The sequence below is a fragment of the Salvelinus alpinus genome, chromosome 3 (genome assembly GCF_045679555.1).
Source record: "Salvelinus alpinus chromosome 3, SLU_Salpinus.1, whole genome shotgun sequence".
Classification (NCBI taxonomy): domain Eukaryota; kingdom Metazoa; phylum Chordata; class Actinopteri; order Salmoniformes; family Salmonidae; genus Salvelinus; species Salvelinus alpinus.
Window position 1 is genome coordinate 39418400 of NC_092088.1, and position 13707 is coordinate 39432106.

At 43.1% G+C, this 13707-nt stretch overlaps 1 protein-coding gene across 4 annotated transcripts in view; it reads right to left on the reverse strand.

The window, feature by feature from the left end:
* Positions 1-2544, reverse strand: part of LOC139570688 (regulator of microtubule dynamics protein 2-like) — a 54920-nt gene extending 52376 nt beyond the window's left edge. For 3 of the 4 annotated variants that reach the window (XR_011674144.1, XM_071392786.1, XM_071392784.1), the window contains exons 1-2: positions 2468-2544; positions 911-1389 (exon numbers count right to left, since the gene is read on the reverse strand). Coding sequence is in view for 3 of the 4 variants with exons in the window: in XM_071392786.1 (XP_071248887.1) it covers positions 911-1380 (470 nt within the window). In the remaining variant the exon portion in view is untranslated. The remainder of the gene's footprint in view (positions 1-910; positions 1390-2467) is intronic. The other variant, XM_071392785.1, reaches the window with a different exon arrangement.
* Positions 2545-13707: the final 11163 nt, after the last annotated feature.

The following is a 13707-nucleotide window of genomic DNA, read 5'->3' on the forward strand; positions in this document are numbered from 1 at the left end:
ATAATCCACTGCGCACCCGTCTGTGCAGAGCAGACATGGAGACAGAAGAGAGAACCATGATCGAGAGGGATAGAAAGAGTTGCTTCGTGAGCCTGAAAACACATGATCTAAGTGATTGATAGGTGGTATTCAGCAGTCATAAAAGTATGTCTTATTTCCTCAAATTGTGATTTTTGTCAGACAGTATAGGCAGAAGCTCTTTTTTTTTTTTTACCCCTTTTTCCTCCCCAATTCTGTGGCATCCAATTGGTAGTAACAGTCTTGTCTCATCGCTGCAACTCCCGTACAGACTCGGGAGAGGCGAAGGTCGGGAGCCGTGCGTCCTCCGAAACACAACTCAACCAAGCCGCACTGCTTCTTGACACAATGCCCACTTATCCCGGAAGTCAGTCGCACCTAGTGACCGTGTCAGTTTGCACTGCGCCTGGCCCGCCACAGGAGTCGCTAGTGCGCGATGGGACAAGGACATCCCTGCCAGCCAAACCCTCCCCTAACCCGGACGACGCTGGGCCAATTGCGGTCGTGGCCGGCTGCGATAGAGCTCGAACCCAGAATCTCTAGTGGCACAGCTAGCACTGCGATGCAGTGCCTTAGACCACTGTGCCACTCGGGAGGCCCTAGGCAGCAGCTCTAGAGATGAGGTGATGACTTGAAATGAAATATAATAAAACATATTTTATTAAAGTAATGTGAATAAATTATGATTATTTAATCAAACCCGAAATCGGTGATATAATCGATCCGAAACGATCTCAAAGCACTAATCGCTCAGCACTAGCATCGAAATAAAAGTGTGTAAAATACTATGAACAGTGCCTTGTTTTTTCTATGAAATCATACCGATGGGTGGATTTCCCCCCTGTATCTGAACCAAACATGTGAATATCCCAGAGGGAGAGATGGGACTCACCCTCCTTCACTCTCAGCCTCCTCCTCAGAGCTTTGGCCTCCAGCTCTGGCCACTCCCCCTGCAACTTTCCTCCTGCGTGTGGGTGTAGTTCGGTTTGGCGGGCCTGCCCTTACGCGAGCCACTGCCCCCTCAGCCCGGCTGCTGCGTCCTCTCAGCTCATCCCTGACGTGGTCCTGCAGCTTTGGGATGGCACTCTTTAGGGCCCGCACCTCATCCTTCAGCTCTGACACACACTGGATCAGGGCTGCGAGACGATCTAGAACCTCAGCCTGACCCGGCATTTCCCTCACCACCATACTGGCTCCAGCCACCCGCTGGTCATTACTGGTGAGGTACAGCTTACTGTGCACACCATGTCCACTCATTGGCACGGCCCTCCTACTGCTGTACAACACCACAGTGCCCAAGCTGAGGCCAGCCGCTCCAGCCAACACACCCAGGACCAGAGCCTTGTTGTCTGACAGGGCCATCCTGCCGGCCTGGAGAGAAAGGGAGAAATGAGAAAGACACATGAATAATGAATTTGTTTTGTTGTGCAGGGACAATTTCCGATTTTAAGAATCCTTTAGGCTACTTGAATATCCGGCAGCTGAGAAATTAGGTTAACATACATATCAGCAAAGGTCCAAGATCTGGATACAGCAGAGTTGACTGAGCAAGGAGCTGAGTTAGCCAGCCCTCAGCTCTTGTAGTCTTTTACCTGTGATGTATATGCCTAACCCAATCGCATCTCCATTCTAACCTAATTCCATTTCTACTAGTCTGTATCAAAATTGATTTGATAGCTTCTGTCACACGAGCAGGTATAATCTCTGTGCCTCTAAAATAATACCATTTAGGCTATTTGTCTAAGCTCTTAACTGTTTCTACTAACACTGGGGTGAGACCTACGGATAAATTGCCCTCAAGCCAATTAAGGTCACTGTTAATCAACAGACAGGTCATTCAGGGCAGTATTGTAATAGGATTGGTCAGCTAGCTGTCAAATGTGGAGTGCCTCACTTGAAAGGTCAAGCAAGCTAGTTTGGGATATAAAAATGTAGCTACTGTAACTAGTAAGACACGAAACTTCTGCAACCCAGCAACCATACAGTGACAGCAAAGATGAGTTTGAGAAAGTGACCTTCTTAGCTAACGTTAGCTAGTAGCTAGCTGTCAAGCTACAGCTGGCGACCTCCTGGGGTGAAATAAGTCACTCTCCTGTAATGTCCTCGCATTCACCTCAATGTTAGACTAGATAGCTACGTTTGCACAAAGGGTTAACGTTAACAGGATTAGCTCGCTAGCGAATACTCAAGCTAGTTTATCTCGTCAATTCGCGAGCCAGAATAACGTTAAAGAAAAAGGCATGCCATGGCATGGACAAAGTCACCTAGCTTGCCAACTAGTGCCAGACATGGGTGTTTACTATGTGGTGTCTACTAGCTATAAGCACACAGATAACATAGCTAACTAAACATAAAAGCAGTGACTTTCATTAACCTATTCAATCATATAAATCAAACAATTATATATAATTTTATCTCCAAAAAGTTTGAAATTGTGTCTGTCAGCGACCTTACTGCGGAGAAGCGTTCAGTCTTTCTTCTATATGTCCCGTTTGAGAAGTTGTTCTTCTTCTTCTTGTGGGTTTTATGGCAGACTACACCAAAAATGTGTATTGCCGCCACCAACTGGACGGTTTGAAACCCCCAAAAAAGACAATTAAATAATAAATCCATACGTAATAGTGAAACTTAATCCACCCGAATAAAATTGTACATTGCCAAAACAAACAAAACTCCCACTTCTTCCTTCTTTTAATTCTACATGTGTCCCTTCTCAGGCTCTAAGACCTGAGAAGGTGGTACGGCTTGCGCCAATATTTCATGTAAATCTTTTGCTGAGAAATCTTTCAGCACCAGGAACAGCTCTGGGGGCATCCACTATGAATTTGATCTTCCTGGACCTTCTCTCCATCTTGGCAGTGCCATTAATTACAATAGCAATAAAGGTAAAAAATTCAAAATCTAATTTATTTATATAGCCCTTCTTACATCAGCTGATATATCAAAGTGCTGTACAGAAACCCAGCCTAAAACCCCAAACAGCAAGCAATGCAGGTGTAGAAGCACAGTGGCTAGGAAAAACTCCCTAGAAAGGCCAAAACCTAGGAATAAACCTAGAGAGGAACCAGGCTATGAGGGGTGGCCAGTCCTCTTCTGGCTGTGCCGGGTGGAGATTATAACAGAACATGGCCAAGATGTTCAAATGTTCATAAATGACCAGCATGGTCAAATAATAATAATCACAGTAGTTGTCGAGGGTGCAACAAGTCAGCACATCAGGAGTAAATGTCAGTTGGCTTTTTCATAGCCGATCATTGAGAGTATCTCTACCGCTCCTGCTGTCTCTAGAGAGTTGAAAACAGTAAGTCTGGGACAGGTAGCACGCCTGGTGAACAGGTCAGGGTTCCATAGCCGCAGGCAGAACAGTTGAAACTGGAGCAGCAGCACGGCCAAGTGGACTGGGGACAGCAAGGAGTCATCATGCCAGCTAGTCCTGAGGCATGGTCCTAGGGCTCAGGTCCTCCGAGAGAGAGAAAGAAAGAAAGAGAAAAAGTCTTCTTAACCTTTAAAATGTCAGGATCCTGCTGGTGAAAGGCAACCCCTGCAGCCTGAAGTGTAGGCCTATTCACCACCATGGACTATTCTGGTGCACCATTCAAACCCTCAACCCTTTTCACAGCTGCTGCATATGAAATGCTCTATACAGCCCTGACTTTGTCCACCTCATTCTCTTTCACAATTGTGGGGCATTCAAAAGACGTGGCTTCATGGTTCCCACCACAATTGCAACATGTCCCATATTAATTACTTTTATAACACATAATGATTTTTTCCCACAACTTGGACATCTCGGCTTCTCCCTTCTGCAAACACTTGATACATGACCAAAAGCTTCACAGTGATCACACTGCATTGGTCTTGGGATAAATGCTCTGACTCTGTAGTTATACCCTAACTGCACTTGAGTAGGGAGAGACTCCATTTAAAAAAAATAAAACAGATATACTACTCACTTTTTCACCAATCACCACACGATTCATCCGACGTGCTTCAATTACCCCAGGAATATTTTTAATCTCTTCAAAATCAACCACGAAACGCCAGATATAACCCCCTTGAGAGGTGCCCTGTTCTGAAGAGACACACGACACTTCAAACTTATCAAATCGGTTCAGACTGATCCGCAGAAGCACAAAAAATATAAACATGGCCACCTCTCGTGATCCTCACACCCTTCACTTTACCCAGCACTCTCTCCACCAGTTTGGATAACTCAAATGGTTTCTTCAAGATTGGTACTCTGCTCAGTTGCTCCTCATTAACAAACTGTACTCCTACTAGATATGAAGGGTCATTCTCATCACTGTACACTACTTTACTCCATTTTCTATTCTTTTGGACAATACTCCAATTCTCCTTGATTCTACCGCAATTGTGTTCAGAATCCACTTCATCATCTGCTTCCAACATCACGCATCCTATCTTTTGACAAGTTCTTCTTCTTCTTCTTCCTCTTCTTCTTCTTCTTCGTATTTGTTGGTATTATGGCGGTCGGAAAACAAATGTTATAGGTGAATGCTCCCACCTACAGTATTGGCTGTGTATTATTAGCCTACAATTCTGTAGTATGAATTCATTACACTTTGTGAAAAATTGCCCTACCAACTAACCCTGTGTAACATGTCTTGTATTTCATGTTGTATAATTACACAAAATCTGAATAGTTCCCATGCCTGATATTACTGAACATTCCTTTTGTTGTTGTAAGTGCCCTTTTTAATGTCACACACTTCCTTCTCCCTGTGTACTGTATCCATGTGGACGAGGTAGGCTACTGACAAATGTCCCATGAAAATATGTTAAAACACAGATAGAGTTTATATTGTCACTGACATTGTAATATTATGGTCTTCTACCAGTATATTGTGATATTTATGCTTTTCATGCATTTCTGAACTTTTCATCTGTTGATTTGTGAATGCTGTACATGCTAGCTGCCTACTGTACTTTCTACTGTAGGCTACAGTACATGTTGTCATTGGGCTAGCATGGCTATTCATGTCCCCTGTTGTTAATTTGTACTTTACAGAGGAGTTGGTGTATAAGGGCAGCACAACATTTAATTTATGGGTGTTTATTTCTTTATAATTTATGTCATGTGTTTTTGTTTGTTATGATATTTTGACTATATTTTTCTGTTAGTTTGCAAGCGCACATCATGTACTAACGGTACATAACGCCTGGCTGTAATTGATGAAAATTGGCTAGCCCCATAGGCTAAACATACATTACACAGGTGAAGTCGGGAGTTTATATACACTTAGGTTGGAGTCATTAAAACTCATTTTTCAACCACTCCACAAATTTCTTGTTAACAAACTATAGTTTTGGCAAGTCGGTTAGAACATCTACTTTGTGCATGACACAAGTAATTTTTCCAACAATTGTTGACATACAGATTATTTTACTTATAATTCACTGTATCACAATTCCAGTGGATCAGAAGTTTACAACAACAAAAAATCCAGAAAATGATGTCATGGCTTTAGAAGCTTCTGATAGGCTAATCGACATCATTTGAGTCAATTGGAGGTGTACCTGTGGATGTATTTCAAGGCCTACCTTCAAACTCAGTGCCTCCTTGCTTGACATCATGGGAAAATCAAAAGAAATCAGGCAAGACCTCAGAAAAATAATTGTAGACCTCCACAAGTCTGGTTCATCCTTGGGAGCAATTTCCAAACGCCTGAAGGTACCATGTTCATCTGTACAAACAATAGTACACAAGTATAAACACCATGGGACCACGCAGCCGTCATACCGCTCAGGAAGGAGACGCGTTCTGTATCCTAGAGATGAATGTACTTGGTGCGAAAAGTGCAAATCAATCCCAGAACAACAGCAAAGGACCTTGTGAAGATGCTGGAGGAAACAGGTACAAAAGTATCTATATCCACAGTAAAACGAGTCCTATATCGACATAACCTGAAATGCTGCTCAGCAAGAAAGAAGCCACTGCTCCAAAACCACCATAAAAAAGTCAGACTACGGTTTGCAACTGCTCATGGTGAAAAAGATCTTACTTTTTGGAGAAATGTCCTCTGGTCTGAAGAAACAAAAATAGGACTGTTTGGCCATAATGACTATTGTTATGTTTGGAGGAAAAAGGGGGATGTTTGCAAGCTGAAGAACACCATCCCAACCGTGAAGCACAGGGGTGGCAGCATCATGTTGTGGGGGTGATTTGCTGCAGGAGGGACTGGTGCACTTCACAAAATAGATGGCATCATGAGGTAGGAAGATTATGTGGATATATTGAGGCAGCATCTCAAGACATCAGTCAGGAAGTTAATGCTTGGTCGCAAATGGGTCTTCCAAATGAAAAATGACCCCAAACATATTGCCAAAGTTGTGGCAAAATGGCTTAAGGACAACAAGGTCAAGGTATTGGAGTGGCCATCACAAAGCCCTGACCTCAATCCTATAGAAAACATGTGGGCAGAACTGAAAAAGCGTGTGCGAGCACCTGACTCAGTTACACCAGCTTGTGGAAGGCTACCTGAAACGTTTGACCCAAGTTAAACAATTTAAAGGCAATGCTACCAAATACTAATTGAGTGTATGTAAACTTCTGATCCACTGGGAATGTGATGAAAGAATAAAAGCTGAAGTTAATCATTCTCTCAACTATTTTTCTAACATTTCACATTCTTAAAATAAAGTGGTGATCCTAACTGACCTGAGACAGGGTATTTTTACTAGGATTAAATGTTGGGAATTGTGAAAAACTGAGTTTAAATGTATTTGGCTAAGGTGTATGTAAACTTCTGTACATTCTGTACATTGCACTATATTGTATGGTTATTTAATGAGATTGTTATTCTTATTTGCAACCTGTCTACTGTATCCATGTGGAAGAGAGGAGTTTGTGCATAAGGGCAGCACAGCATTTCATCAGAACACAATGCAGAGGCAATCTATACCGGTCACACCAGCACCCATTAAAACTTCACCACTATTCCACTACTTTGGCCCTATCTGATCCTACTCCAGGCCGGCAGCCTGGGAGGATGGGACACTATCGTTCAAAACATCTTGTAACTCTTCTGCAGTAAAATCTCATACACCCAAGTACTTCTCTGCAGCTGCCACCACTACATCTATCCTCAGTGATTTATTTACGTTCCATTCCTGCGATACATTTGACAACCATGGTCATGAACATAAAACATTTAAAAACCTTACTGAAGTTATTCCTATCACTCTCTATTGGCCTCGGCCTACTCACAGGAATCATCTTACGATTCCTCACCTTGGAGCCATCTTCCTCTACTACTTCACTGCCTCAGTATACGACACCTTCTGAACTACTCTGATGCTGGCAACCTCAACCTGCCTTTCTCCCAAAGGACCATAGGTACCCATACAGTTTACACAAACAACTTTTTCCACCGATACTACAGATTCTTTGTCTCATGTCCTCCTTCACACTTCTAACATCTAGGAATCTCCCTCCTACACACTGCTGTCACATGACCATAAGCTTGACACCTAAAACACCTTAATGGATTTGGGACAAAAGCTCTCACAGGATACCTGACACATCCTAACATGACTTTATCTGGTAAAGACTGCATCAAAACTTTTTTTCCTACCCGCCTTCTTACCGACCTCTATGGGTTCCTCTGACTCCATCTCCAAATCTAAAAACCATTCAGGCCTAGGCCTACCTGCCATCTTGTCCTCTAAAATAAGAACCTAAACAAATGCAATGGCAACTTCCTCCAAGTTATCTATTCTTCTTCTTTGGTTTTTAAATGGTGGTTGGCAACCAAATGGTGCATTACTGCCATCAACTGGACAGGCGTGTAAATCCATTACAGATTGTTAAACAAAAGTGGAACAGATTTTTTTTTAAATAACTACATAAAATGAATAAACACAATAATATATGTATTTCTAATATTCAAAAGTAAACAAAAATGTTACTCCTTCAATCGGATTCATAATGTCTATTCAGATCCCTACACAGACTTAGGAACCTGGGATAGGGGAACCTCTTCTTTCGGTATTCCCTGTAACATTTCAGCTGTAAAGTCCTGGAGATCCAGAAATATTTTCGCCGCCTTCACAATGATGCCTAGCTTCTTTGATTTTTGATTAGTTTGATTAGTGCAATTTATCACTTGCACTATAACCGCAACAAAGTCCACCTTCTTCACTGCTAGTGTTTCTAGATCCTTCTCCTGAACGTCATTCACGCAAGCTTTGGGGCATCCACTACAAACTAATCTCCATTCGCTCCTTCAGCTATTTTCACTGCCTCCACATATAATGGCCAAAAGTATATGGTCACCTACTCATAGAGCATCTCATTTCAAAATCATGGCCATTAATTTGGAGTTGGTCCCCCCTTTGCTGCTATAACAGCCTCCCATTTTCTGGGAAGGCTTTCCACTAGGTGTTGGAAAACTGCTGCGGAGACTTGCTTCCATTCAGCCACAAGAGCATTAGTGAGGTCGGGCACTGATGTTGGGCGATTAGGCCTGGCTCGCGATTAGGCCTGGCCCCTCGATGTTCGATGGGGTTGAGGTCAGGGCTCTGTGCAGGCCAGTCAAGTTCTTCCACACCAATCTCGACAAACCATTTCTATGGACCTTGCTTTGTGCACGGGGGCATTGTCATGCTGAAACAGGAAAGGGCCTTCCCCAAACTGTTGCCACAAAGTTGGACGCACAGAATCGTCTAGAATGCCATTGTATGCTGCAGCATTAAGATTTCCCTTCACCGGAACTAAGGGGCCTAGCCCTAGCCATGAAAAACAGCCACAGATCATTCTTTGTCCTCCACTAAACGTAACAGCTGGCACTATGCATTGGGGCAGGTAGCATTCTCCTGGCATCCGCCAAACCCAGATTTTTCTGTCGGACTGCCAGATGATGAAGCGTGACTCATCACTCCAGAGAACGTGTTTCCACTGCCCCAGAGTTAAATGACGGCGAGCTTTACAGCACTCCAGCCGACTCTTGGCATTGTGCATGGTGATCTTAGGCTTGTGTGCGGCTGCTCGTCCATGGAAACCAATTACATGAAGCTCCCAACGAACAGTGCTTGTGCTGATTTTGCTTCCAGATGCAGTTTGGAACTCAGTAGTGAGTGTTGCAACCAAGGACAGATGATTTTTACGCACTACGCGCTTCAGCGGTCCCGTTCTGTGAGCTTGTGTGGCCTATCACTTCGTGACTGAGGCGTAGTTGCTCCTAGATGTTTCCACTTCACATTAACAGCACTTACAGTTGACCGGGGCAGCTCTTAACAGGTTTTATTATCTATTTACTTTATTTCATCTGATCAGTTGAACAATTCGCATTCTTAACAATGGGCTAAAATATAGGGTAATTACTGTGCTGGTCAGCAGGAACACTACTGTTATTCCTCAAATGTATTTTATCATTCCACTTCTTCCCAATTTTTCCAGTGTAATCACATATTTGAAACCTGATATCCCTACTTGTGTCTTTTAAAATGAATGATAGGCTATGTATTTTTGCAGACATTCATGGACAGAATTGAATAAATCATACAAATAAGCATGGGATATTAATCAAATATACATTTTGACATTTTAGTATTGTGCACATGCTAGGCAGAGATAGTAGGGGGACTCACAACTCATGAAGGCCATAGCCGCAGGAAGTAGGTTGGGGGTGCAGCTATATCGGTCAGCTAATACAGCACTATTAAAGGCCCAGTGCACTACTTTTGTGAGAATTATTTATTTTATTTTGGTAATTTTATTTTTTAATTAAAAGAAAATTCAGGGGGTGCTGCAGCACCCTCAGGAACCCTACTTCCTGTGGCTATGATAAAGGCATCATATTTTGTCTATGTAGAGTAAGATGGTGTCAAGGATCTTCAACTAGCAGGAATAAACCACCTAAATATTGATATTCATTAGATTTTTCTTGAAGGTTGGGTGATTTTGAGAAATTAATTGTTATAACGAGAACATTTTCAAACACCAGCACTTAGGAAACATAGATCAGGGGTGGCCAACCTTCCTGGAGAGCAAGCATGATTTTCCCCCAGCCCTATTTTAAAGAAATAGTTCACACAAATTACAAAATGTTTGTGTCTTTACCTTGAAAGCAGACTGTGGACAAGGAGACTGCAATCTATGATTTGGTTACCCTCTGCCATCAACCATCAATATAAAAAAAATCCTGTACAGAGCCTAGAAGTAGTGTTAATACTCCCCAGCAAGTGTTGCATAAAACTCTACCTGAAAACAGCGATCAATACCTGCTTACAACCTTCCCACTGTTTCTAGCTTTTGCCTGTCTCCCTCGCTCATTTCATTACTGTCTGAATGAAGTGTCAAACCACCTAAAAAATATGTTTAAACAAATATTAGCATCCCAAAAATTTTATCCCCCAAAATCTCAAAGTAGTACAGAAGTCGTCGAATTTTGAGTGTTCATTTAATGTTCAAAGCATCCTGAATACAGCTGACCTGTGGTTTTTATTATTTTTTATTTTCCACCATGGTCATGGCCTAAGCCATGTCAAAATACGTAGAATTGCAGGAAATTTCCTTTAAAACAGTAAACTTTTTCCCAGTCCCCCTTCTAGGGATTGTGCCAGGGGGCAATGAAATTCACATAGAAAATATCACTCCAAGCTTTCTTCAAAAGTTGGCAGCCCTGCACACACACACACACACACACACACACACACACACACACACACACACACACACACACACACACACACACACACACACACACACACACACACACACACACACACACACACACACACACACACACACACACACACACACACAGAGAAATCAGTAGCATGAACAGCCACATGATATTTAGCAACATTGATTGGGCTGAATCGTTTTTGGAATCTTTAAGTTTGTTTTCAGTGTATTAAAGCATATATAGCCTTGATGATTTGATGATGTTTAAATGTTTAAGTTGAAATGGTGCTGGAATAGCGGAGGCAGTGCTCCTGTTGTCTTTGTCCTGACTTGCATTAACTCTGTGGTTCTAAATCAGTAGTTGTTTAGTAAACTATTGAAAACATTAACTTGCTTGACCATGCTGCAGGTGAACGTATGTGTAGTTTAATTTATTCCGCCACTGTGTGACTTATCTTTTTGTTGTCGCTTTCTTATTGTATATCACGGTGGCGTATGCACAAATGGGTTATAGAGCAAACAACGGCATTATCACATAGGTTGTAATATGGCTTTTTTACTGGCTTGGCTTCCTGTGATTTTACCCAAGCACCGCCACTGGAAAGAATGCACGCTCTAGAATGCCGTTCAAGCCAATCAGAAACAAGTATTCAACAATGCCATGGTATAATTAAGCAATAATGCACGAGGACGTGTGGTATATTGCCAATATACCACACCCCCTTATTATGCAAGACACAACGCGGAGTGCTTGGATACAGCCCTTAGCTGTGGTATATTGGCCATATACCACAAACCCCTGAGGCGCCTTACATGCTACCCAAACCGGACTCCTCGCATGCACAAGAGTTGCAAAATAAATGTACACATACATGTTATTCAATCATTGCACACACACTGCTCGCGCGCACCAATGAGCATCTGCATTGCCAAGCTGTAAAATATAAGTTGCTTCTATTTGTGACGCCGAACGCGATGCAAGTCCTGCCTCTCCCATCTCCTCATTGGCTTTTAGAAGCATATACCCACGTGCCATCTCATCATTGGTTATACCCACGTGGGTGATTGAAAGATGACCTGAGGTCGGTCGGTAAAATAACAACTCAACGCTTATATCCCAGGACAAATTAGCTAGCAACTGCAAGCTAGCTAACTAAATTGCCATAAATGTTTAATGCTTTTTGACCTGTCCCCAAATTAATATAATTGGTTCAGAGTTTGTTTTGATATGTCAACCTGTGAGTCGTGATCGCGTTTGGTGTGGGGGGACAAAATAAATTTGCGCATCAAGCTCTTTCATCATCACTCAATGCCTAGGTTTACCTCCACTGTATCCACATCCTACCATACCTTTGTCTGTACACTATACCTTGAATCTATTTTATCGCCCCCAGAAACCTGCTCCTTTTACTCTTTGTTCCGGACGTCCTAGACGTCCAATTCTCCTAGCTTTTAGCCGTACCCTTATCCTACTCCTCTTCTGTTCCTCTGGCGATGTAGAGGTGAATCCAGGCCCTTCAGTGCCTAGCTCCACTCCTATTCCCCAGGCGCTCTCTTTTGATGACTTCTGTAACCGTAAAAGCCTTGGTTTTATGCATGTTATCATTAGAAGCCTCCTCCCTAAGTTTGTTTTGTTAACTGCTTTAGCACACACAGCCAACCCTGATGTCCTAGCTGTGTCTGAATCCTGGTTTAGGAAGACCACCAATAACTCTGAAATCTCCATCCCTAACTACAACATTTTCAGACAAGATAGAACGGCCAAAGGGGGCAGTGTTGCATTCTACTGCAGAGATAGCCTGCAGAGTTCTGTCCTACTATCCAGGTCTGTAACCAAACAATTTGAACTTCTACTTTTAAAAATCCACCTCTCTAAAAATAGGTCTCTCACCGTTGCCACCTGCTATAGACCACCCTCTGCCCCCAGCTGTGCTCTGGATACCATATGTGAACTGATTGCCCAACATCTATCTTCAGAGCTCGTGCTGCTAGGTGACCTAAACTGTGACATGCTTAAAACCCCGGCCATCCTACAATCTAAGCTTGATGCCCTCAATCTCACACAAATTATCAATGAACCTACCAGGTACAACCCCAAAGCCGTAAACACGGGCACCCTCATAGATATCATCCTAACCAACTTGCCCTCTAAATTCACCTCTGCTGTTTTCAACCAAGATCTCAGTGCCTCATTGCCTGCATCCGTAATGGGTCAGCGGTCAAACGACCTCCACTCATCACTATCAAACGCTCCCTGAAACACTTCAGCGAGCAGGCCTTTCAAATTGACCTGGCCCTTTTTCAAGCAGAAATTTGCTTCCTGCAACACAAACTCAAAAAGTTCTGGGACATTGGAAAGTCCATGGAGAATAAGAGCACCTACTCCCAGCTGCTCACTGCACTGAGGATAGAAAACTCTGTCACCACCGATAAATCCACTATAATTGAGAATTTCAATAAGCAGTTTTCTACGGCTGGCCATGCTTTCCACCTGGCTACCCCTACCCCGGTCAACAGCACTGCACCCCCCACAGCAACTCGTGCAAGCCTTCCCCATTTCTCCTTCTCCCAAATCCAGTCAGCTGATGTTCTGAAAGAGCTGCAAAATCTGGACCCCCACAAATCAGCCGGGCTAGACAATCCGGACCCTTCTTTCTAAAATTATCTGCCGAAATTGTTGCAACCCCTATTACTAGCCTGTTCAGCCTCTCTTTCGTGTCGTCTGAGATTCCCAAAGATTGGAAAGCCGCTGCGGTCATCCCCCTCTTCAAAGGGGGGGACACTCTTGACCCAAACTGCTACAGACCTATATCTATCCTACCCTGCCTTTCTAAGGTCTTCGAAAGCCAAGTTAACAAACAGATCACCGACCATTTCAAATCCCACCGTACCTTCTCCGCTATGCAATCTGGTTTCAGAGCTGGTCATAGGTGCACCTCAGCCACGCTGAAGGTCCTAAACGATATCTTACTCGCCATCGATAAGAAACAATACTATGCAGCCGTATTCATTGACCTGGCCAAGGCTTTTGACTCTGTCAA